This window comes from Sylvia atricapilla, chromosome 6 (assembly GCF_009819655.1).
Source record: "Sylvia atricapilla isolate bSylAtr1 chromosome 6, bSylAtr1.pri, whole genome shotgun sequence".
Taxonomy (NCBI): Eukaryota; Metazoa; Chordata; class Aves; order Passeriformes; family Sylviidae; genus Sylvia; species Sylvia atricapilla.
This window is the reverse complement of record NC_089145.1, coordinates 28,296,408-28,323,588: the sequence shown is the minus strand read 5'-3', so window position 1 is coordinate 28,323,588 and position 27,181 is coordinate 28,296,408. Positions and strand designations below refer to the sequence as shown.

Below are 27,181 nucleotides of genomic sequence, written 5' to 3'. Positions count from 1 at the left end.
ACCTTCAGATGCACAGCGTACATCCCAGCTGGTGCTTGAAGGCAAGATGAGATGTGCAAGAATCTCAATCTATTACTCAGTGTAGGCAGTACCAACCAGTAGATCAATACAGCTGATGCTCCCATGATAGCTCTACAGCACTTGTAGATGTTCAGTACATGTAAGAAATGTGTCTGCAAGAATCCTTTCCAAGTTCCTGCAAGCAGAAGCTCTTCCCTCACCACAGACACATCACTGCCTGTCACCTGGTGGGTGGGAACTTGTGGAAAGGAAATGCTACAAGCTGGTAATTCTACAGGCACAAAGCTAACGAGATAACCTGCTCTCCATTATCCACGGTAATTGAGAAAACTAAGTTTATCAGAAAAACAGACAAAATGCAAGCTATATACTAATCAGGATGCAATAATATACCTAGTCCACTAATCTAGTGGATTATATTATTATACTAGTAAAAAGTTTTCCACAGGAAACAGAGCAGAGAAATTTCTAAGATGCTTATTATATATAAGAGAAGAGGTATTTCAGCAAAACAGTGACAGAGTAATCAGGAAAGACATGACTTAGGCAGCTCCAAGCTGTTTATTCCGTAATCCCTTTTCCCCACAAAAAATCTCTACCATTGTCATTATCTAATATTTATGATGTAGATACACTCAGAAAAGAACATGTATTTCAAATGTTTAAAATATTTTTTTAAATTTCTCTTCAACCACAGAGCACAGAGCGAAGAACTCCATTTTGTTCAATAAACAGCTGTTGCAATATGTCAAGCCCATACCTGAGGTTACTAATTCATCTTATTTCAAAAGAGAAAATCAAACCAGTACTTTTTGCTTAAAATATCTGAAGTCCTTTCCTCCAGTATCAGCTCCTACATTTGTTTAGTTTCCCAAATGTAATACTGCTTCCTCCAGCCTTATCTGGGATAGAATTTTCCTATACCCATCATTTCTCTGCTGGATCTGATGTTATCTTGGTCACAACTACCAGGTAAATTCTCTATCTTTCCCCTTCAAACACAGAACATCTCTGAATCCTTTCAGAGGCATTCCCACTCATTCTCTCTCTTTACCATTGCTTCCTCTCTAATGGGGGAAATTACAGTTATACACGTAGCAACTTCTCACCCACTATTTACAGTGCAGCACAATTACACTCTGCTGATTCACTGTGACAAGAGACATTTATTCTTGCTGCTGACAGTCCAGATGTTTTCTAGCATCCATATCTGTTTGGATGGTAACACTGTGCACTGGGTGTCCCTCTGGCTGGGCTGGTTCTCTTGTTGATGCTTTTCTCTTTTACAACTAGAATTCTCTGGTCTGAATAATACAATGATGTACTGGAAGCCAACAGTTTTTTATCTTAGAACTAACTTTCATTCTAAACCTCAAAAATGTTCAACTAGCATTTAGCAAGGAAATCTTAATGGCCTGTTAGCAAAATAAGCAAGTAAATATTTTCTTAGGTAAGGAAGAAAGGCACAACACTGAAAGGCAATTATTTCTTATTCACAGATGCAGCCAGTCAGTCATTAATTAAGCAAATCATTGCTTAATTTTACAGCATTTATCAACATGCCCATATATTTGCCATCTGTAAGGGAAGGGTTTAGATACCAGGGAATCTTTATTGACATTAAGATTGCCTTACTCTAACCAAATGGGAAACTCTGTTATTGTAAGAACAATACTGTAGAAACTAACTTGAAGGCTCTTATAGTTCTTATTTGCAAACTCACTAACAAGAACTAATAATACTTTTTTTTACTCCTTCAGAACCAACTAAGTAAATTCACTGCCACAACATTTGAGGCCAAAAACCATAGGAAGATACTGCAAGGCCTGGAAATTTACAGCATTGCAATGCTTAATGCTTGTGCTAATAAATCTATTTAGGATATTAAAATTCTCATCTATCAGATCTCTTTGCTAATGTCCTTGCCCTCAAAGCAAAAGGGAACATATGCCTGCATCCCAGCCACCCAGTTCATAGAGCTTCTTATTAACTCAAGCCATAAATGACAATGAGCTCATACTAACACACCAATCTAAACCACCACAGCTAACATGCAGGTCTGTGTTTGCTCCTGCCATCTAGACACAGACAAGCAGAGAAAAAGGCCAAACAGTGACATACAGGCATCAGGAAAGGAGATGATGATCTTTAAACCACGGCAGCACTTTGCTCCTACATTAATAATGTTCTATGCATGTGTTTGACTTTGAGAAGTTAAAGTTTGTGAAAAGAGACACACTACAAGAACAACACCCAAGCAACACACAGTAATGCTGTCAGTATTATAGAGCAGCTGAAATCACCGTGATTTCCAGAACCCTAACTACCAAAGTTCAGTCCCCCTTGCTCTCCAATGGGTGAGCTGTATCGTGTAAAGCACCACAAATATCACCTGAAGTCCTGGGTGTACAAGGACATTTTATTCACATGAATTAATGTTACTGTCAACACCAGCTCTATGATGGATAAAGAGAAGTTCCAGTTCAGCTGGGATAAGTTAAATCACTCATAACGAAAACAGGCTTGCATCTCATCTATACAGCAAAATCCAGCAAGTACAATGAGATTAGGAACATTACAAAGAAGCATTTATTCTTCCAAAAAGTGGAAGAATAATAGACTTTTTAAGTTCAATAAGGCTTTTTAACATACAGAAGTCTGCTGAAATGCCAATAAAACCTAATGAACTGCTAGCAAAGCATGCTTCATTCACAGTTGCTTTTGCATCCAATCATTTCAGTTGCTTCTACAGAGTGAAAGCATTTACATGTTTCCTGTGATCTGAAGCACCATACTGTATAAAAATAAACCCTTCTGGGATAGAATTAGAGGATACAGTGGTTCACAAGAAAGGATCACTAAATTAACATTACTCCCCACTATTCTTTGTATGATTTTTTCCCCCCAAAACCACATCCCAGCACCCTGACTGTTCACTGTGTAGCACTTACTGTTGCTGGACTTGAGGTCACGGTGAATTATGGGAACAATTGCTTCCTCGTGCAGGTAGTTCATCCCCCTGGCAATCTGCACTGCCCAGTTCACCAGTATGTCAGGAGGGATCCTTTTACCAGACAACACTCTATTGAGCGATCCTCCGCGGGCAAACTCCATGATCAGGCAAAGATTAGGTTCCTTCAAGCACACGCCCCTGAGGGCAATGATGTTGGGATGTTTTAACATTGCAAAGAGCTTGGCCTCTTGTCGAACATTCTCAATGGTCTGGCTGATGTCCTCATCAGGGTCATAGCGAGCTGCCTTGACAGCAACCTCATCTCCTATCCATACAGCTCGATACACTTTTCCGAAGCCCCCTATGCCAATGATTTCTTCCAGAACAAGCTCTGAGAAGTCGATCTCTAGGACTAAGGAAAGAGGGAGAAAAAAGATGTAAGCATTTAGCAACTATGCGGCCTGTACATCAGCTGAAGGTCCATGTTGGCCAACCTCACCCTTGCCTTCAGAGGAAGGGCCAATTTTCACTCCAAAACAATATAAAGGAAAGCAGTGGCCCTTTCTGACAAGCTTTTAGTGCCAAATAGTATGGTAAAACAGACGTTGCGGTGTCATAAAACCAGTATGAAGTACTCACTGTAAATGGTAAAATAATAAAACAGCTTCTTCTTACCACAGTTAAACCCTTATAATACTGATGCCCCTGCCCCTACTTCCCCTTAAGGATAAACTCTCAGTGACCGCAGAAGATTCTGAAAATGAAAAACACACTTACCAGCTAATCTTTGCTGTGCTCATAATACAGCGCTTAATATGAAATAGCTAAAACAACAGAAAACGCATCTGCTTCTTCATTTGCCCCTTATCTGAATGTCTCTTGTTGAACTGCCACACCAATCTTTCAGTCCTTCCCAAATCACACTTTTTCTTCCACACCTCTCCAAGCTTTGCAGAGTTGTTCCCCTCAAGAAATGTGTTAACCGGTTCTGACGTTAACGACAACAGTGTGACAAACAGATGGATCAAACCACATACTGAGTGTACAGAGCAAGCAGTAAGAAAAACATTTCCTGATTAATGCATATTGCATTTTTGTTATGAAAACTTCCTATTCCCATACACTGACAGCTATACTTTACAGGCTAACACAGTGACTTGTGGCTAATTGGCATCATATAGGAAAAATTCTACAGATGCAGCTGCCTGAATTCAGCACACAAATTGTTGAAATTTTGCTGGAGCAAAAGCAATGAGAAAATGTATCCTGTACAACTGTACACTAAACACCAGTTTATATGGGTGGCCAAAAGAACTCATCCAATACTGACTAATGTAGAATGAAAATTCCACATACTGACCAATGAAAATATGCTGACATAGATTAATTTACAGCAGTGGTAGACTACCACTGATGCTACTCTGCCTGACATTTACATGGCTACCCATTACAGTCAACGAAATTTTAAAAAGCTTTAAAGGAAGAGGACCATTATGCAAGATTTAAACAAAAAGTCACCAAGTCTTTTAATACCTTCCTGCATTTGAAATGCCAAATCTGACATGGTTCCCCTGCTTTGTCTAGTAGAAAGGAAACTAAGTTTGTAAGGGAGCAGGTTAGATCCCAGTTAAACAAATTAGTCTCCTTACTCCAATCAAATGCCTTTCCTATGTATAAGCCTACAGTACAAAATTGTATGGAATTAATACAAACTCTTCTGTCCACACCTGCAGGTTTTTATTTTGTCTGAGCTCTACCTTTCCTGGACATGATTTTTAGAAGTTGGCTTACTGTTCTAAGTGAGTCAAACCTATGAGTTAGTTTAATAAGGATGTCTTTGCTGCTTTTCCTAGTGTTCCATGAACAAAAGATTAATGGGACACAAGATAGAAAACTGACCAAGAAAGTCTGCCAGAAGGAGAAGAGGTCTCTTCCAGTCCAGAACACAGAGAATTTATTTTTCTGCTACTGTGAATACATATTTTGGGAAACACTCTGAGCTTCAAGGATATGCACAACAAAGAATACTTCAGTCCTACAGTAGCAACTTCGGTGTTCAAATGCTTGAGACAGAGCATTTGAAAACATGAAAAGAATATATTCTGACCAGAAACACTGAAATGTTAGAACAAGACTGCAGTGACAACAACCCCAGATGAGAGACTACCCTGTCATTGAGAATACACGAAGAATCACTCTTGTATTTCTCACTAATAAAAGACTTAAAGAAAATGAGATGTTGAGTCCTAGCTCTTCAGTCAATAGAATTTCAGCACTGCTAGAATCCTCCATTAATCTGCTTCCAGGGACAAGGTCAGTTAAAAGACTGAAAATGAAGAGACACTCACCCCTCAGCACCAGGGTGACTGCCTGCCCTGCCCGCTCCGGACAGACGGCGTTCAGGCGCTGTTCACAGCGGGTGTTCTGCTCGGGCATCTCACGGATTAAGAGGACACGACGAGGCGCCGAGCGAGCCGCCCGCTGACCCGAGGTGCTGAAGGGACAGCTCCGGCGGCAGCGGGGACGCGAGGGGACGGGAACGGGAAGGCGCCGGGACAGCCCCGCGGGCAGCGCCCCGGCCTGCCCCTCCTCACCGCTCCCGCCGCCCGGCCCCGTGCTGCGGGGAAGCGCCACAGGAAGGTGGCAGGCAGGACAACCGAGATGGGCAAAGGAAACCGAGGGGCCGGAAAGCAGTACACTTCGTGTGCTGCCACTCATCTCCCATCAGAAAAAGCACATCCCTGCTGGAGGCACAAATTAATAGGGGTGGGATGTAAAACCGAGAGACTTCAATTTCGACATGAAATCTAATGCGTGACATTGAATGTTCTTTTATCTGGAAGTATTACCTTAGTTGAGTTTGAAAACCTATATTTCTATAAGGCAAACTGGCCAGCTCACCCTCGTGGGTACCTTCTTCAGAAAAAACACTTATTTTTAAAAAATGTTTTGTTTAGGATTGTTAAAGGATATTTTCGACTGAATTCGTTTATTCAGTCTCATAGTTTAAGTTATATAGCTACATCAGGGCACAAAATAGTTGTTTTTCTTCACATTTCTAAGCACACTAACTCCGGTGTCATTTGGCAGATGTGTCATGCAGGACTGTACAGGATTCCAGAGCTGAAGCGCTCTCATTCCTGTGTGGGCCGGTAAGGAATTACAGAGCCTGTACACCATGAACCAGTGGCCATATTGACAACTGCAAAGTAGGTGCTGTTTAATCAGCCCTTATTAGACCATATGATTAAACTCTTTAATTCAGTCTTAAGTGTCTAAAAGCCCACAGCACAGATGAGAGTCCCTCAAGTTGGCCCACTCCTGACAGCCTTTACAGGCTACTTTTCTGATTCATGGTATCTTCACCAAGGCAAGATTCAAGCACATTACATGGATGGCTAAAATTACCAGTTAAACTAGTACAGCTCTTAGTAAAAGGAGACTCTCTAGGACTCACACTCCCAAATTTTCATTAGATATACAGATAAACTTTAGGAAAGTAAGGAAAAATAGGTTCTGTGCTGAGATGTGTGTTCAGAATGACATTTTGCATTACTCCTGAAAAACTGGACTTACTGGACTATGAAGTATTAAACAGTAGATGTTGATTCCTACTCCAAACAGCTACCAAACTAATATCATCAGCTCTAAAAGTGGATAGCATTCTTTGTAAAGGATTTCTAATACTCAACTTGACAATCCAATTCAATGGCAACCAACTTGAACCTAGGTCCAAACTGCATTGTTTCTTAAAAAAACCCACCCATACTCCTAAAGCATTATACAAACCTCTGGAGGGCAATAAATTCTACTTTGTCATGAACACATGGTTGGTGACTTGACAGAAGAGAAGTAGTGTAGCTCTGTTGGGGCATGGCAAGAATAAAGCAAAAACAAATGGGCAAGGTACAACCCCACAACTGTTTGTGAACTAACAAAACACAGAAGCAGCAGCAAGACAGAAGAATCCACAGTTACAAAGCCTAAGCTTGAACACTCAAACCAGGATGGGAGCTGAGGGCTCAAAAAGTTCTACAGAAATTATTCTCTTCAGTATCTCAAAAGCAACACCTAATAAGCATTCATTCACAGCTTTTACTGTGTGGGGAAAAAAATAACTTACCAATGCTCTTGCAGCATGAAAGAAAGGAACAGCACCCAGTCCTTTCACAAGCCTAAGGGCAATGCTACAAATTACTGAGCTTTACCTAAATGCTTTCAAGTAGAACACAAAGTAAGAAAAAAAAAGCTATTAGTTGTATTCCTTGGAGATACAGCCTAGATAGGTCAAAGCATCTTTTCACTCCTTTACTTTCTAGAAAAGCCTACTAGTCTGAAGGTTTTTCTCTGCCCCTCAAAAAAAAGCATCCTTGCCTGAATTGTCAACGGTGACAGATAAACAGGATCTAGAAAGTCATTCCATGCTGTTTCTCTTTCCACAATTGTACATAGTGACTGAAAAAATGTAGAGACGAAACAGCCCTATTCTCCATCTCCAACAAAGGCTTCAAAACTGCACTGAAATTCAGGGAAACAAACCAAACCCTCACTGCCTTCAGCATCACAACATAGCCAAGAGACCCGCAGGCAGGCCCAGCTATCCAAGCGAGGATACAACTCATTCACAGGTATTTTAACACAGAATTTGTAAGAGAGCAGAGGAACCTGGTAACCCACGAGTCAACTTAGAATTTTTCAGCCAGAAATAATAAGCTTTTGGTTAGTAAGTAGGATAATACTTAACAAGCATTAGCAGTCAATCAACACATCAGAAAACAACTGCTTCCCTCCCATCAACCTTTCTTCAAGAATATTTTTAAAGGCTGAATGACCAAAGCCCCAGTGACTCCACCACTGCCCAGCCTCCAGGATTCTGTTGCTGATGAAAATTTATCAGCCCCTGGAAACACAGGTCTTAACAATAGGAAACTGCTCCCGGCGTCGCTGAAACGCCAACAACACACAGAGCGAGGCTCTGCCTCCCAGGGAGCGGCGCGCTAGCCGGGAAGACAGAAGGGCACTGGAGCAGCAGGAACACCACCGCGGCTGGGAAAGGGAGCACACCGGGGGCCTGCGGCGGCCCAGCGGCGGGGGCTGAGATGCCCTAGCCCCTCCACTCGCCGCCGAAGGCCATCACAGGCCCGCCTGCCGCTGGCTGGGCCCGCGGCCTCCCACAGCCGCTCGCCACCGGGTGATGAGCCTTCCTTCCCCCTCAGCGGCGGCACCGGCTTCCAACCAGACCCACGGAAGGGCTGGACCAGTCGGACCGGGCCAGGCCTCCCCTCAGGGACATCAAGAGGGCCGAGCCTCGGTTCCCCCCATAACCTCGGCAGTTCCGCCGGTCTCGTCCCCCCTCCCACACCCACCCCAAGACCGCGACAGGGAGGAAGGACCGGGCCTCTCCCCTGGCTTCCTCCCTCTCGGCGGAGCGCCGCGCCAAGCCCCCCGTCCCGGGCCCGGGCGCCCTTACGCTGTATGGCGGGGGGCGGCGGGTATCGGGCGCGCAGCTCGGGGCCGCCCGCCTGCACGCCGCTGCTCACGTAGTTGCTGGGGAAGATGCCGACGCGCTGGTCGATCTTGCCCGTCCACCAGCCCTCGTCGCCGGAAACGTGCGAGTCCCGGGACAGCACCTGCACTACGTCCCCCGGCCGCAGGCTCAGCTCGTCCTCGCCGCAAGCTTCGTATTCGAAGACAGCGGTCCAGAGCGGCCCGTCGCCCGGCGGCTCCCCGCCGCCCGCGCCCTCCTGGCTGAGCTCGGTGAGGGGCTCCATGGCGAGGCTGCTCCATAGGGGGAGGCGCCCGCGGCAGCCGGGCGCTGCGGGGGGCGGCGGGGCCGGGACCGCCGCCTATTGTTCATGCGGCCCAGCGCCCGCCGGCACCAGGTGCCACCGCCGCTGCCGGGGCTTCCCGGCGCGCGGCCGCCTCAGCCCAGCGCGGGCAGGGGCGAAACCAGACAGCGTGTGCCGTGGAGGAGCCGCCGCATCCCCCCCATCCGCCGCCTCCTCCGCGCCCGCCTCCGCCTCCTGCCGCTGCCGCCGCGCATCCCGGAGCCACCTGACTCTCTGGCAGCTTCGGCGGCGCGAGGGGAGGGCAGGGCGGGCCCCGCCCCCGCGCGGCCATTGGCCGCCGCCGCCGCCCGTCAGCACCGCCCTCACCTGATTGAGGGCTCGCGCCCCCTTGGCCACGCCCCCTCCCCTCCCGGCCCCGGAGTCGCGCACTCACCGGCGTGCCCCCGATTGGCCCCTGCCCGGTCAGCTCTCGCTTCCCATTGGGCCGCGCGCTGCGAGCTCCGCCTTGCCCCCGCTTCTCATTGGCTGGAGAAAGGGGCATGACACGGGCCAAGGGCGGGGCGAGGGCGGGGCGGGGCGAGGGCGGAGCGGGGGCGGAGCGGGCGGCGCCACCTGGTGGCGGGCGGAGGCAGCGCACACCTGGGACCGGCACTGCCCCGCGGACCCGGAGCGCGGCCTCGGGCCGGGAACCCAACAAAGTCTCTGTTTTTTCTTAGGCCAAGGTCCTCCATAACCGGTCTGAACTTAAGCACGGGTTTTAGATGGTTTCTACAGGAGATTATCGTGAGTGTATCCCTGCTGAATGCCTTTGTTAAAAATTTACGGAATTTACTTCTCACTCTTGCAATCAGCATGTAGCTACTCGGTCCTGAAAATCCAAATTCCTTCTCCCTGCTACCAAGGTTTTCATAGCTTGTAAAAACACCAGATCTTGTCAATTGAATTCGTTTGCACTTTGTGATATTACTGCGAGATTTTCTTTGCATTTCACTCCATTCTTTTTTTTTATCCTCATTTGAATTTCAGTGCTAAAACTGGAAATGAAAATTCTCTGTTCATGCTTCATCATAACAAAGCCCATTCATACCAAACGAGAAGCCCGAGTGCCCTAACACACCTAATGTCTCCCCATTTATACATAAAATGTAGGGCTTAGTTATTTTGTAGTGCTTAGTAAATGCAATTACACAATTCTTCTCTGCAAGATGGATTTTTTAAAAATTTTCCATCCCCGAGTAAGGCCTTTGGTTTGGTTTATGTACCGAGTAGCTGCTAGTAAGTCTTTAATTTTGTGCATTGGGATTTTGTCTATTTATCTATCCTTGCATTAGCATTATGCTGTAGCACCTTTATAGGGGGCACCAGGGTTTAGGCTTTTAATAGAATGATGAAGATCTTAAGCGTAATATGCTCTGAGTTAATCCAAAATCCTCATCATTATTTGTAAAATATTTGAATTTATTTGAATTTACTCTGGGAATACACCCAACTCAACTGAACCTTAGTAACAAGTATTGCAGAAAATCCCACTGGGAACTACAATTATTCTATTTTCTCTCTTTTTTCCCCAAACTTCACAGCCTTTATTTCCCATAGAAGCCAAACAAACATGGTCTAGAAAGAGCTGGTATATTAGTATCCTTATTTTATAAATAGAGAGCAAAAGATGTCTAGTTGAGGTCAGAACTAACATTTCACTGTGATGCACGGAAGATTTAGACAGGCATTAGCACAAGTTTTCAATTGAACTTGTCTAAGAACTGAGCTTTAGGTTTTTCTCCTCTCTCTCCATTGCCTCTTGTCAGCGAGGGCAGAACTGAGGATGCATCCTCTCCACTATTCCTTTGTTACTTAAGGGTGCGTTTTCACAATTAGTGTAAGCTTATCCAATACTACTCTGTTGCTGAAAGGGACTTTCCTGCCCCTTCTCACATGCTTGACCTGCTTTCCTGATTGCAACAGTAGCGACTGTGGCTGTGGAGTCATTTCAGCCCATTTATCTAGCTGAAAGCTAAGCCTCTGAGTAAAAGCAGCTAGTTTTCAATCAGCTTTTTAGGTTGATTTGAATTGCATTAGGACTGTACACACAGACATTGAAACACAAGGAAGCAGAGTAGGTGAAAGGGACAGCCACCCGGCTTTTTCAGCAACATCCCAGCTTTAGGTTACCTTGTCTTGATCATGAAGACAAGGGGTAACAAATAGCTGTATTCATGGTTTTTGGAGTTCAAATAATAGATGACTGAGATGGAACGTGAAGGTCTGCTGTTAATGTTCCTAGTTAAAGTAATTGCAGTTGCATGCAATAATTTTCTGTCTAATTTTATGTAGAAAAAGAACTATTTATTCAATTCACACAGTGAGAAATTATGCTTTACGTGCATTTGGTGCTTTAAATGTGGTAATATAAAAAATGTGAGTGAGACATAAGAAAATAGAGGCCTCATGTCTTTCAGCTGTTTGCCACTTATTTTGATCACTGCTATAGAGCACAGATAGACTTAAAGTAGAGAGTTATATTACTCATGGTGAAAACTATGACAGGAAAAAAACTGCTACTGTAGTCTCAGGTTGCCTGCTGCAGTGACCTGCCAAGACAGAACTCTGCCATCTTGTGGAATACCTTGATATCAAACTACACAGCTTTGCTTTCAAAAGACACTTTTTTTTTTCTTCTGGGTGGTTTTTGTTTGTTTGTTTGTTTTGTTTTTTATTTTATTTCTTGTGATTATATGTTTGTTTCTACAGAAGTGGTGTGACTGACTGAGGAAGCCTGTCCCCTGTGCCTGGACCTGGGAGACTGTCCAGGGAAATACTCTGAATACCCATCATAGGATCTTCCCACTCTCACAGACTTCTCTTGGCATCTTTTACCAGCCATGTCAGAGACTGGTCTCTGAATTAAAAGATCTGGCCAGATTGGGTAGGTTGTTCTCAGCATCAAGGTAAACGGAACTGTCAGTAAATGTTAAATTCATATTCCAGTAACTGGCAAAAGGTAGATGAAAAGAACGTTAAAGACTGTGTGCATGCAGTCTTTGAAAGATGACATTTTAGCACTGGCAAGATACAGAAAGATTTTTGAAATGGTGCATGCCTTTCTGATTAACATATAGCTCAGACACTACATTGAAAGTTTTTTCTTATGCATTTTCTAGTAAGAAATGTAGATAACAGTTAAGAACTGTATCTGTTCCCATTATTATTCAACAGATCTGAATAATACGAATTAGATTCTAGCGATAATAGATCCAGTTCTTCCAGTCTATATTTGAATACACGCTCTGTGCTTCTTAAAGTTTGGACGTGGATTTTGTTATCATGTGTTTCAAAAGAAGAGTCCAACCTACAAAATGTAGATGATACTCTGAATTTAGTTCAAACTTTCTTCAAACTGAGAACTTTGAACCAAAGCTTTTAATTCAGGCTCATTTTTGCATCTACATTTTAAAGGTGCTAACAAATTATTAGAGGGCAAACAAAAAGGCCAGTCTATTCCCAGTCTTTGATTTAAGAAGCAATGGAAAGTATTCTGCTTATTCAGTACCATTATTAATACAAATTTAGGATTATGATCTCAGCTTTTCTCCTGTGTTTTCTAGAGACTTGTGCAGACTACCACTGGACTTAGTGGCTCTATAACTTACTAAAATTCGGCAGACCATAGTTATAAATCTACACTAGATATCAAAATGTTGGCAGTCTGGGCTCCTAATATCTGTGTTCTGTAAAGGGAAAAACCAGAATGGTATCAAAAAACAAAAGGAAGAGGAAGGTCCAGAAAAAAAGGAAAGACTGCTGGCACAGTCCAACTACACCGCGGAACCAGAAACATACTGTAATTCCAACTATAGCTACAATGACAGCACATCTCTACCAGCACAATAAGAAAGTATAAAAGATTGATGTCCCTTGGCACATCCTATTGCATCTCACTCCTTTTACATCCTGTGGTAATTTATATTGCATATTAAATTAACCCCGCACTCTCATTTGGCTTTTATACATTTCAGAGGATACACCATAGATCTGTTCCACACCTAAATCCCCAGATATAGCCGTATATACCACTCTGGAGATGAATCTCACTCCAGTATACATCAATTGCTGATAATTTCTGCTCAAGCAGCGTAAGCTTTACTGACAAATGGATTCTTCTATCATTAAAAATTGCCTCTCTACATGGCTGTAAAGCTGGACTGGTTTTTTCCCCCCCACTTTAGAACAGCACTGCTTTGCCAACATCACTTTAGTGTAGATTTGTTCTTGATGAGGGGGAGAGGGGTAAGCCACTGGCAACAGAAGCTTTATGAACTGTGCTGTGCTAGCTAGGAGGCAGGCTGCAAATCTGGGTCTTTAGCATCTGAGTCAGTAAAGAGAGAGCTCTACTCTGCTTCATAAAATATATATGCTAATCTCCCAGATGGCTATATGTTCTTTCTCCATAAAACAGATGACCTGGAAAAATAAAAGACTAAAAACACTGGAGAGTAGGAATTCTGGGCCAAAATCTGGAAGCTTGCAGTAGATTTTACAGACAGACTTGAATTTTAAATTTAGTTTGGATCTGGTTTCATAACAAAATACAGCAATGGCTATTATTATAGGTCACAGCATAATTTCACATGCAACATGAATCATTCATACATCTGCATCCCTCCAAGAAAAATATAACAAAGGAACACTGTCAAGTGAGATTTCTGTCTGCACTAAAAGATATACACCTAACAGAAATAATGGTTAACTTTGGTTTAGTAATGATTAACATTTGCACACTGTGTATTACCTCAATCCAAGCCACACATACAACTCTTGTTTGATTAGTCATAGATTGAGTTGCTGCTGCTGTAAGGGAATATCAGAGCCATGCTGCCACACTGGCAACATTGTGCCACAGTTTCACAAATGTGTGGAACAAAATATTTAACTTATTTGCAGAACTGTGATTAGTGCAATGCAAATGCTCTCACCAGAGTTCAGAAATAGACACTACAGAAAACTTTTGAAGTTTTTGAAATCTTTGTAGGTGCTGACAGCCTTCATCTTTGTTTTCATGTTTCATGTGCAAAAATAAAGCAGCAGCAGACTACCCTGCAGTATCATGGCCAGCATATGGTGTAGCACTCACTCAGAGCACTCTGTACTGCCTCCGGCACCTCGTTTCCCAATCAAGGCCTTCTGCCCATGGAATGACCACGTCTCCCTTGTCTGTGAGGGCAAATGAAATTTTGATTGGAAATAACAAAACCAAGAAGGAAAACAAGGTATTTTGTTTAGGTTTAAAATTTGTCAAACAAAGCCTTTGGGACAGTTTTCAGATTACCAATGCCACTCTTGAATAGCTTCAGAAAGACAACACAAAAAATTAAGAATCCTGCACCTGAATTCCAACCATACAGACACAAACTTCATTTCTAAACATACAGAGACACAACATTCACTAGATAACAGCATTCATATGCAAATTAGAGCCCCATACCCAAAACACCACTCTGCTAAATCTGTCATTATAAAGTTATGGACATAGAATAGACATTGTTTTCATTTGGAGTAGCATAATCCTTTTGTCCTTTGAGGCTGATGTCGTTTTTTCCCTAATTTGTATTTACTGAATATTACTATTCAGAATAATAAACCTCAATCTACAATAAGACCAATTAGGTCAGTGCAGTAGTAATTATCATAGAAATATATAATGGCTTGGGTTGGAAGAGACATTAAAGATCCTCTCGTTCCAACCCCCTGCCCCCTGTTCCAAGGGTAAGGACATCTTTCACTAGACCAGATGACTCAGGGTCCCATCCAACCTGGCACTGAACACTTCCAGGGATGGGGCAGCCACAGCTTCCCTGAACAACCTGTTCCAGTGTCTTATCACCCTGTCCTTCCTAGTAAATTCCTATTAAAGAATTTCTTCCTAGTATCTAAACTAGACATACCCTTTCTCAGTTTAAAGCCATTACCCCTTGTCCTATTACCACTTGCCCTTGTCAACTGACCCTCTGCAGCTCTCCTGGAGCCCCCTTGATGTACTAGAAGGCTGTAGTAAGGTCCACCCACAGCTTTTCCTTCTCTGAGTCTTCATTGTAATTTTTTTTTTGACACATTGTCTTGATGACATAGGCAACATTTGCCTGCTGTTTCCTTTTATTTACAATCCCAGTTTAAATCCTTAGCATAATTAGTTAGATAACCCTCTTTTAAAAAATGGATGACTACTGGAAAATTTTCTGTCTTGATTTCCCCTTATAATATCTACTCTATGCCTGGTGACTAAGCTCAGATATGATACTGTATCCATTCTATAATTCATAAGGCAACTAGAAGGAGATTTCCTCATACTTACATGAAAATAAACCTAATCTGTTTTGATCTTTCAGTTAAGTGTGGGCAGAGAGACACATCATGTTTTTATTGTGATGCTGTCTCTCAGTACTGGCAGCATCAGATCCACAGACAGCTAGAGACACGCATTGAGCAGGGATTTCATGTAACAGGGTTGAACTCATGTCAAGAACTCTTCCTTTACAATCCAGAATTAATTTGTGTTATCTCTTTACATTATTTTCTTTCTCAAATTGGTGGTCTTAATTAGCGGGCTTGGTCCTGCACACCATCAAGGCACTGTACAGTTCACGGTACAGCTGAAGCTTTTAAAGGACAAGGGTAATGCGATTCATTGACTAATCCTAGACAGTTCAGTCCCAGACTACAGATGGTCAGTTTCATTGAGTTTAATTGGTACCTGAGCAGTTTTCAAAAGATAACATTACACATAACTAACTTATGAAGCACGCATGCCTTCTTCTTTCTCATGGCGTGGTATTTCCCCTCCAAAATATGCTGCTAAAAGAGCCGGTAAGAATAAGCTTGGTTAGCGTACGAACGACGGAATTTTTGCACGTATATATTGACTGACCATAACTCTTCGCTCTCCATTGGCGGTAGGACACAAAATTTTGCGCGGTCGGGTGGCGGTGAAGCCGCTGGAGCCCTGCGGGAGGCGCCGGGAGCCCGCGGTCCCGCCCGCCGCCCGCAGCGCCTCCGCGCTTCAGAACGGAGGGATTCTCGGCCGGGCTATTTTTGGCACGGCTGGAGCCTCCGCGCTGTTTCCTCAGGGCTCAGAGCTCATTGTTTTTGTTCATTTAGATGGGCCAATTGTAGTCTACATAGAACGTATTTGTTTTCCAGTTCCTCAAACCATTATTACCTTTTTCCTGTTCCTCTTGAGAAAATGGACTTTTGTCACCCTGCCAGGTTGCATTACTGAATTCCCTTGTACTGTTTCAGGGTGAAATCATGATAAAGGCAGGCGCTTTTACTGAAAGGAAAAAAAAAAAATCACTGAACAAAATATGGAAGAAAACCTTCCTGTGAGGAAAAAAGCAAGTTGTGTAATAGTGAAGAAATGAGGTAGTGTGAGTCATCCCGCTCATGAGCACTTCATCTGGTGAAGTTAGCACCATCCAGGAGGGAATTTGCCAGGCCCTGTTTACATCCCACAACCACTAAGCCTAGCCAGAAGTATAGCACTGAAAATAGAACTGTATCAAGTAATCCCTTAGCATATATGAGAAACCATATCACAGTCGTGTTCAGTAGAAGCATCAACTCTCCTTACCTTCATTTTATTACAAATAACACCACCAGCCTCATCTAGGTACACAAGGTGGAATAGAAGACTTAGATCCACAAGCTCCCCTAAACACCCATTTTGTCCTTGGAAGACCCCTTTTTATGGTCTGTGCTTCATACTACTCTTACCATACTTTTCTCCAGCTTTACCCTCAAACGAGGTCTTTTATGCTCAGAAACTGGGGTTAATTTCAGTTCTTTCCTGTTCTCCAGTTTACCCCTTTTAACTTTTTTGTGGATCTCAGGGCTGCCATTCCAAATCCTAAGGGTGATGTAAGAGTGAGAGGAAAGAAAGAAACACATTCATTTTGGATGTAATCTTGTTTCTTTTTCTTAAAAAACTCTGCAGGAGGTAAAACAGATTAACTAACTTTCACTTGAGCTTTGGATAGTCTTAATTCAATTGTAACTGTACACACACATCTAGGACTTCTGTGTTTTTCCTCAGCTCTGCTACTGATGGATTCGGAGAATGTGACAAGTGTTCAGGTTTGCACACTCAAAGACTAACTCTCTGCTCACTTCGATCCATTATATTGTATAGAGAGTGTTAGAAAGAAAGATGGGTCACAAATACAATGGCCATTGCTATTTCATTGGTGGGGAAAAGATGAGCTGTTAATATAAAGGACAGGATTTCAGTAATGAAATCTTTCCTTTTCCTGAAGACTACGCAAGACCACATTCTGCACACTTCCTATAGAATTTCCTTGAAGGTCACTGTAGCTAATTGAATTTGATGGATTTTCTGGAGACATCAGTCCCCCTCCTTCTAAACATTTCTAGCCTGGAGCTGATATTCATCCATCACTCCATTAAACTCAGTCCCTCATAATTTCTCTGTTGCATTTATGAGCAAATCTGACAATTTAAGCACTTGTCTCAAAGTTTGTGCTATGATGAGGTACACAGAACCAGGAGATGAAATTAGCTAGTGAGAATAGCTTCTGACAGAAGCTCCTACAGGCCTGCCAGTCACACAGAAATATTTTTGAGAAAGTATGTGCTGTTTAGATCAGTTCTAAGAAGTAAGGCAGAAGGGAGGCCAGTGAAAAGCTGGATCATTATAAGTTCTGAACTGTTTATTTGTAAGATTCAGATCCTAGATACTTTCTGCATTAAAAGAAAAGCAGATATATGCACAGTTTTCCTGATGTCAGTAGAAGTGATAGTTGTGAATAAAGATGCTTTTCAATCTAGAGCTTTCAAAATTACAACTGAAGCTTTGACTTCAAAAAAATTCTAAAATGTTTTGTTTGTTTGCTATCATATGTTGGTTAAAAATTTTCAAGAAAGCATTTAGTTGTATTGCTACAAGCTAACTGTGAAAAAATTCAAAATGCAGTCCAAGAGTCAAATTATTTTAGCTACCTGTACTTAATTCTGTTGTTACCACAGTGAAACTGTTTTTCCTATGATTTATGTAGCACTTGTAGCTCCAAATTAATTCTTGGGAGCACTCGTTCTATTGCAAAATACGTTTTTGTGGCTAAAATATTTTTTGCAAAACAACTTCCTCTTTTCATGTCACAGCACATGCTGAAACAAAATGGCAAAAAGATAAATTGCTGCAAAACTAATTTTAGCTGCTGTAAATTTTGTAACAGGATCTCTAATTTCTATAATATTTGGAACACAGTACATAACAGTTATAGGCATATGGGTTACAGATTTCTGACATAACCTTCACTGGCATTTCTGGCTTCTGTAAGCAGCACAAAGCAGAGTATAAGTGTCTCCAAAAGGGTTGCTTACTCCACCCTTCCTTTGTTTCAAAGTGGTTTCTGATTTTTTGCCTTTAGGGTTATTTTTAATGTTAGATCATTTCCATTGTTAATCTCCAGAAAAGTGTTTCCAGACCATTTTGCAGTCACCTCTGTTCTGGAAAGGCCTATAGAAAATGGAAGGTTATATGTTTCCCTGGCAGATGTGGTCAGAAATATACAACTACCATGAACATCCCACACCTACAACTAATTCCTTTGCTTTCTAATAGTTTTCTCCCTGATCATTTTTCGTTGCTTAATCCATCAAACATTTCCCAAAGGGTTGAATATATATTTCCATGCTGCAGATCAATAAAGAATGCACCACAACTAGTGCTATTAATATGGATAGTGTTCTGGAGTGAAGAACACAGCAGCTGCACAAGGCACCAATGCAAGCAGTCTTGGGAAATACAAGCACCTCTGGATGCCTGAGAATTCCTAAGAATCTGCCATGAGGGATTTACAGGCTGGTCCATGATGGGTAAATTCCCTCATTTCTGAGCAAAAGATCAGGAAGAAGCCCTTCAAAGGCTTGCATCTTCTCAGAGAATATCCTGTGGGTTTTTTCACAGAAGGGATGGACAAATGAACAATGTTTGTAGAAAACCCTTAAATAAGGCTGAGACCTGGAATTCATCCACCTTCAATTCTCTGACCTGTGAACATCACCACTTCTGTGCTGATCATTATCTGCTCCTGATATGAGCTAAGGAACACTCTCATGGTTAATTATGAGCTAGGGAACCCTCTCATTAATAGGTATAGGGGAAAGAATAGCCTTAGTTCCATCGCACTGCCTTGTCTCTGAACCAAGAAAAAACTCACTTGTCTACCACCGACTGAAGAAGCTGTGACAGTTTTGTGAAGATGTTATGTTCGTCTAAAACCTAACTCTGTTTAATTGATCAGGACTTGGGAGATCTAGGTGCTAGATCTGGGCTTTGCCAATGGTTTACATCATGACCCAGAGCAGACCACTCCATTTGCAACAGTATTAACATCTATACAAAGCAATTAAGGATACCTTCTTTGCAGGTTCCTTTCATCCAGATTAAGAAAATATATCCAACATGCAGTAGTATCAGTGGACTTAACAGATAACTTTGAGTCGCAAAGAGTCCATATATGTCTAAGTCCACTTTTCTTGGCTGCACATATTTGTCTAATCAGTCTGGTGCTATCGTGACACTGTTCATGATGAGTATCATCCGGCTTTACTTGTGTGGCAAAGAATTCTGATGTCAGACCTCATGGGCACAAGGACAAATATAAAAAGTGAAACCCAGTCTGATGAGAGAAGAGGCTGAAGACTCTCAAGTCATGCAGCTGAGAGAAGATTGGCATGAAAAATCATGCAGTCTCAGACCCTGTGGTGTATCTATACATGTGTGTGAACACACAGGTCTATACGTACACATACGTGTGCTCTTTGTTCACAGGGATTGCCTTACTGGGTTCCAGCTGAGCGCTGGCTGAAGGCAGAGGCTGCAAGGAGAGACAAGTCAAGCGTATGCAGGTGTTTCTTTATAGCTATGGGTTTCTTTTACACTAAGAGCTTCCTCCCACATCACTTTAACATGGAAGGCTGTTTTTGGAGGTAGGCCAAAACCAGTTGCCCATTGAATGGCTGTACCAAATCTATTCAGCTAGCACAAGAAGGAAAAGACCTTTGTTGCTGCTGCTGCTGTTTCCTTGATCAATACCTGTGCGATCTCCAGCTGGCTGCCAAAGACCCCTCCTTTACAGTCCATATGTCCTCTCTAAGAAAGCTCTCATCACACCTCCTTCAGGCTTCCATCATTCTGCTGTACTTATGCTCAATATCATATAGTTCATGAAGCAATGCAACTGTAGGATGATGGCTTTCTTCAGCTTGTCCTTAGAGAAAACACGGCCTAGGGAAAAAGAAACAATTGTCTAGGACAGCAAATGTTACTCACTGGATAGCTCATATGGGTTTTCTTTCTAGATAGCTCTTTAAAGGGTTGCTGGAACACAAGTTATTTTAGATCTGCCATAAGGTGGCAGCGTTTCAGGGCACCCCCCACCCCCCCATTAATAATTTTCATATTCTGAAATCTGTCAACTATACCTCCAGGCACTGCCAATTCTAGCAAATACAAAAAAGAGTATTCACAACACCTTAGGGCATGATTTCATCTGTTCTTCTACACTAGGCAGGTTTGACCTGCTCGGTATTTACCTAGGAGACCTCCAGAGAACAGAAAAAAGAGTACAGGAATGGGCAGATCTTGTGAGGCAGCTAAGATTTCTTGCCAGTATAAATCATGCAACATCTCTGGGAATTTAAACCTTGGTAGTTTAAAAAATAGTACTGCTTCTTCCGTGACCGACCTATATTGGCACTGAAGCACTGTATCACTAGAGATGTTACCTTCCAAAAGGGATTTAAAACTGAGATTCTGCTGTTCTTTTCTCAAATTCAGGTTGTTAACTATGGCCACATTCCATCTCAAGGCAATGAATTACATACTGTTTCCAATAGTCTTGAATGTCAAAATTATTCTTCACACCTCCTACTAAAGCGCACAGTCACTGCCATGTTCCACTTCAGACAAGGCTGTATTCAGTGAGGCGTCTTATATACACAGTTAGCAAAGGAGTTGAAATCAGACAGAAATATGAAGTTACTTCTCTAATTATTCCGAATGAACTCAAAATCCAAGAAAGTTCTAGGGAAACTGCTAAGATTTTCAGGACCTCTCAACTAATTTTCCCAAGCAAATCCTTGTAAGAAATGCAATTGCATGAAATTGTGACTTATATTCCCTTCAACACTCTCACCTTGCAGTGCCACTAGTTATTCCACAGATTTCCACAGTTCCCTGTTGATAAGCCAGGTGTCTTAACACTATTGTTCAAACACTGCCCACATTTCCTCCTCAGAGTTCCCAATTTTTTGCCTCTTTTCAGTACCCTGAAATTGATAGGCATTTAATATATGTTGTAATTTCGCCTCTGGCAATGTACCTAAACCAGAACTGTTTCCTAGGCAAGGGCTGACCAATTCAAAAGGCTGAACTTAGAAAAATGGCCATGAAGAACCATAAGCGAGAGGAAATCCTTCAAAATTGAGAAGATTCTCTTGGGGGCTCATTATTGTACTATGGGAGCTTTGTACTTCAGTCAGAGAGTTTAACTGCAAACAAAGATCTTAAAATGCAATTTATCCCAGTAACATCACAAATAATTGTTTGGTAGAAATCTCTTACAGAGAGGCACCACTATGCTATACTTTTAAGAATGTGGTATAAATGCTGCTAAAATACTGTCAGCTGAGTGTTTGGATATTCTAATTTTAGCCTTGTTTATTATGTTTCATCTCCATGGCATTTTTAGGCAATTCATGTACCAGCAATTCTAGCAAATTCCTCTTTTTCAGAAAGACCTCACAGTCACTGGGACATGGATGACACTTCCCATCGTGATTTCTGTATGGACACATTCACACAATTAGGTCTTTAATGTAAAAGTGCATGATGCCCTTACAATTTTTTTGTAAGAAGCACTGACGGAACTATTTTTAGGAAGAAAATCCATGTAAAACTCCACCCTTTCTCCAGCAATGGGGACTATTAAAGCCATTCTGATTGATTTTTCAACCATGCTGAAGCAGCTGCAAAAAGTTAGGATAGGGAGACTGTGGCCTACATAGCTGTTAAAAGTGTACAGCAGAAAGATGCATAAATACAAATTCTAACATGAAATAAAAGGAATGGAATTGAAGACGCTATTGTTCTAGTGGCAACTTACAGAAAGCTGCTATCAACAAGCTGGTAAGAATTTGTTTTTATTAGCTGTCATGAGACTTCTTTGTCTCTGTGGATCTATTTTAAACAGTTTTCCCCTTTCAGCACTCCCTGATAATAAGAAACTTATGTAAGTGCTCTTATTCGGAAAGACTCTCCCTTTGGTCTTTTTATTTTGTCTTGAGAAAACCACAGGGCTCAGACAGTATACAAATAGAGCTTACATACTCAAAAGGTACAGCAAGAAGGAGAGTTAAACTGCAAGGGCAAGATTAGTGGGACTGTGGACTCCACAGTTCAGCTGTTTGCAGATGAGTAATTAGCATCCTCCACCCAGTGAATTATCTCCTCAGTAGCACTGGGAGATAATATGAGGAGCTGCATTAATCACAGTAATATGAAAAAAAAAAAACAACAACCCAAAACCAAATCAAAAACCAAACCAAACCTAAGCCTTTTTTCTCCTTTCTTCTATTGTGAGGGTAAAAACAGTGTTCTCCCACATTGAGAGGGACTAGTTTGGCCTTTCCTACAAGGTGCTGGGAAGGGCGTATCCTGAAATCACAAGCGGATCTGGGGGTGTGATTGGTGGTGTGGCTCTCTGCAATAAAGGAGGGTGGGGAGAGTAGCCTGCTATATAGCTGGGGCTGCTGCAGGTGCTGTCTGTGCTAAGGCTGCCAGCACAACATGGAGAGGATGTCTCCTGCTACAGAACCTTTCTGCTGACAGATTCCATTTCTACTCTGTACTAAAACACTAGAGAATAGGCATAATTTTTCTGTTGTTTCTAAAGGCTGTGTTCTAGTTGTGAGTCAGGTTAATATGTAACGCTAGATTTTGCAAAGTTCACAGCAATCAGTTAATGTGCAATGCTGTATCTTGTGTGACTTCTAGAAATGAAGTGGGGTCTGTGAGATGATCTGGTTCATGTTTAGAAGTTTGTTTAAAACCTGTGTAAATAGCAGATAGGCTCCTGTAAGCTACTGATGTCATGGCAACATGTTAAGTAGAGTTCTGGAGCTGCTAAAAACCACTCTACTGTAATTAAAAGTTAATTTAGAACTTTTAATTCTAAAGAAAATTAGCCATCTTTCGGTGAAACTAGGCTAGCAAATATTATTGTAGAATGACTTTCTGCTTTCTCTCACCCTTGGAAATAAGCTTGTTTCATAATTTTCATATAAGATGAGGGAATAAAATACATCACCATACTTGATGATAATGTTTCCAATTCAGATAAAGTATTTTCTAACTTGGTTGCAGTTATCGGGAATGGTAGGGGAAAACAAGTCAAGCCATAAAATTACACAAAGGTTTAATTCCTTCATATCAAGGATACATTTGACTATTTTTCCTTCAGAAAAGCAAAAAGTAGGTGCACTTTTCTCCCAGCCTGTCCAATTATACACAAAATTGACTCTTGTTGTTTGTTTGTTTGTTTGGGGTTTTTTGTTGTTGTTTTTTGTTTTTGAGCCAAAGTTGTTGCTTTGCAATTCACATAGAGTAGTCTGTGTCAGCAGGATGTAAAGATGGGTTGAAACGCTGCTGCCTAACTACAGATCCCAAGTCAAGGGATTGATGGGAAGACATGTATAAAAGTTGGTAGTGAGCCACCAAGGCCTAGTTTGTCAGTCTTCATCAGAGAATAAATACTTTATCTAGCACAGAGAGAAGTGCTAGCCCTCACAACTGTAAAGTGAGTAAATTGGTGCTTTTTTTGTTTTCTGCTGATTGTTTTATTAGATGCTCACAGTTTGGTGTTGTACAGTGATGATTTACAGTGACAAAAATTTCCAAGTCATAAGCTTTTTTCCTGGACATAAGAAGTTTTGTCCAGTTTAGACAAAATATTCTTCTTAGCTTTCTGTTTCACCTCTTGTCCTAATTATGAGTTATGTTCTTACAAAACTTAGTAATTCTCCTGATAATTAATTTAAAAATTATAATTTTGGGTATCCTGTGAAAGATGTCTGGAGGGGAAGTGTAGAACCTCATTCCCCTGAATGAGAGGATGAGAGACTAATGTACTTCTAATGGTGCGAAGCATGCTGCCATATTTTTCTTAGAAATAGCAGTGTGCTGAAGCATTTTGTGACAAGTTTCAGTGTTTTAGTACTGCTTTGATTAACTTTCTTTTCTTGCAATAGCATGCATTGGTTGGTCTCCAATCACTTGATTGAATGCCCACTCTCTTAAATATTTTATCTAAAAAATTGTCAGCCTCTGTTTTTTATAAAGCAAACTATCTTTCCTGTACCCATCCTGAAGAAAAACTGTAAGGCTAAAGTACAGTGCAGATGATAAGCTTCTTATCTGTTGGCATGTACAGATTGAATCTACTGCTGTTACTTTCTATCTAGGTGTCAACTGTTTGTTTCCCCATGGAAGCTAATAACTTTTTTCTTGCTTTTTCAATGATGCCTACAACCAGACTTGTTATCAATTTTACCTTTGTGCATTGGTGGATTAAAAAAATATTATTTCCCCCTTTTGTGTCCAAATGTTTTCAGTCCATCTGTATTTAAATAGCTAAACATTGAAGTCTTAATTGTCCTATCAAGCACCTGATAACATCTTCCTTATTTTACTGGATGCAAGCTAGATCCTCCCATCTGTGTGGAACTAGGTTATGCTGCTTTGGATCAGGGTTGAGTCTGTAATTTTACTTGTGTTTTATTTAAATATATATATATATATATATATGTATGTATATGTATATGTATTATGTTTTGGTTCCTCTGGGTTTGGTGGTTTTTTTGCTTTTAACTTACACACCCCTGCCCCATGCAATACTCCCAAGCCTTTATAACACCATGGCTGGCCCAATGGTCCAACAACTTCTAGGAGTGGGGCTGGGGAAACAGCTAAAAGCTTCCACAGCATTCAGCCTCTTACACAGGGGCACTGTTTAATATGAATCATTACTAGGAAGCTGAATCTAATCTGTCCAGATTTAATCAAAGGCTCCTAAACAGGAGCATAAATGTTTCCAAAGCATTTACTGTAGCCTTCAGACAGACATGTTATTAATGAATGTTATCCCTCTTGCCTCCCTTTGTGAAGGTGAACAGCTTTTATGTAACATTGATACAACAGCTGCTGAAAGAACTAACACTACATAATCCTGATCACCACAGTATCAAAGTATATGTAAGGATAACACAATCTAACAACTTTTAAAAACTGTATTTATAATTGTATTTTTAATGGTATTTTGGCAAACATTGCAGTTGAAACAGTTTTATTATTTTCTGAGCATACTGGTGAGGCTTGTCATGCTTGCCTTTAATGCAGAAGGATAAAGGGAATTCCCCCTCCTCATCCATGATAATCCTCTGTAGTTTTTCTCTGCTGGGTTTTTCCCTTCCCCCATTTATATTTCCTTTAATATCTCTATTCTGTTTGACAGAGTGAAAACATACTCTTTTGTAAAATATTGCTCCCAGTTTTGTATTTGAAAATTCACTATATGAAAAAGGTATATTTTTTTATACTGGGGAGAAAGCCATTGTGGTTGAGGCGGTTGTGTCCGTCCTTTCTTCTTACTTTCTCATTGGGAAAACAAAAAATAGATGAAATACATTTGCTTTGAGTCAGTAATTTCTGTCTTCTGGTTTTCCAAGAATAGCCAAATGCTGCCATTGGCTCACTAACTGTCAGGGAGACAGCAGAGACTGAGGAATTAATGCAGCCTCTTGAAAATACCAGCCCAAATGCATGCTCATCATGAGTCATGGCTCAGTGCTTGGGTTATTTCGTTCGTGCAGGTTTTCTGCAGTAGAAACCCAGTGTCACAGAATGGGTCAGGTTGGGAGAAACCCCCACAGTGGGCCATCTGGTCCAACCTCCCTTCTCAATCAGGGACCTCCTAGAGCACATGGCAGAGGATTGCATCCAGACATATCCTGAATACTGTCAATCAGGGAGACTCTGCAACCTCTCTGGACAATGTGTGGTGACTTGCACAGTAAACAAGTTCTTCCTCATGTTCCACTGGAACTTCCTGTGCATTTCTTGCCTCTTGTCCTGCTTCTTGGCACTTCAGAGGAGAGCCTGGCTCCTTTTTCTAACACTCTCCTCCAGGTACTTATGGACAATAATGAAGTCCCCTCTCAGATATCTCTTCTCAAGGAACAGGCCCAGTTCCCTCAGCCTTTCCTTGAGGGATGCTCCTGTCCCCTCATCATCTTTGGAGCCCATAGTGTTTGTAGGAAGAGGATTCCTCTTGTCCTTTCTTGAGAGCACTGTCTAAACTCCTTCCATAATCTGTCCCCTTCTAAGTAACACGTCACTTTTGGGGTGTGTATGTCTTAGGGGAAAGCTTGAAAAGCCAGCACTTGATGAGAACTGGTGACCTATAAAGACAGGTGCATGTGGAAGTCAAAATTTAAATCTGTGAGAGACCTGTGGTGCCCTCATGGCCTGCTGTGTTGTTTTCTCTCTGTAAACCCTAATGATGCTGGCTTTTTAGGTGCTGCAAGCTACAACACATCCTGTAGTGGGGATAGACATGCCAGGGTTTTGGTAACACTATGTATTGGGAGTAAATGGAGGTAGGAAATGGAGAAGTTACTAGCTTGCTCTAAGTTCGGAACCAGCAAACCTTTCTTAAAGGTGTATGCTGGACAAATGTCTTCTTGCCCTGGTGCAAGGAGAGGATGCAGCACTTTGCTAGGAGTCAGGCCCTGGGAGAGGCAAAGAAAGGAGGTTTGAAGGGGAAAGGGCTTCAGACCAGGCTCCTTAGAGGTGAGTCTGGAGACGGCATGCCTGAGTTAGGGGCAGCGTCGGCAGCCCTGCTGAAGTGCATCTGCACCAACGCCTGCAGTGCTTAGGTTTAGCTTGGGCATCAGGAAGAATTTCTTCACAGAAAGGGAGATTAGACATCGGAATGGGGTGCTCAGGGCGGTGGTGGAGTCACCATGCCTGGAGGCCTTCACGGAAAGACTGGATATGATAGTGCCGTGGTACGGCGGTGTTTGATCATAGCTTGGACTCGATCATCTCAGAGTATTTTCTAACCGAATTGATTTCGTAACTCTTCGACGGAAAAACCCCTTTCCGAGGGGCGTGTCTGTGTTCCGCACCACCCTGAAAGGCGGGAGAGCCGCGGCCCGCAGGGGGCGGGACCTACGCTCGGGGCCGACCCGGGCCGCCAGGGGGCGCTGCGCTGGAGCGCCGGACGGGCGGGGGCGGGGCTGCGGGCAGGCCGCGCGCAGGCGCAGCGCTGCCCCCCGGCGGCGGCGG

The 27,181-nt window shown here is 42.3% G+C and overlaps 1 protein-coding gene across 1 annotated transcript in view; it reads right to left on the bottom strand.

Moving 5' to 3' along the window:
• MAP3K9 (mitogen-activated protein kinase kinase kinase 9) overlaps positions 1-8,745 on the bottom strand; it is a 55,708-nt gene extending 46,963 nt beyond the window's left edge. Inside the window, exons 1-2 of the mRNA XM_066321326.1 lie at positions 8,445-8,745; positions 2,973-3,386 (exon numbers count right to left, since the gene is read on the bottom strand). Of these exons, the coding sequence (XP_066177423.1) occupies positions 2,973-3,386; positions 8,445-8,745 (715 nt within the window). The remainder of the gene's footprint in view (positions 1-2,972; positions 3,387-8,444) is intronic.
• Between the last annotated feature and the right edge of the window lie 18,436 nt (positions 8,746-27,181).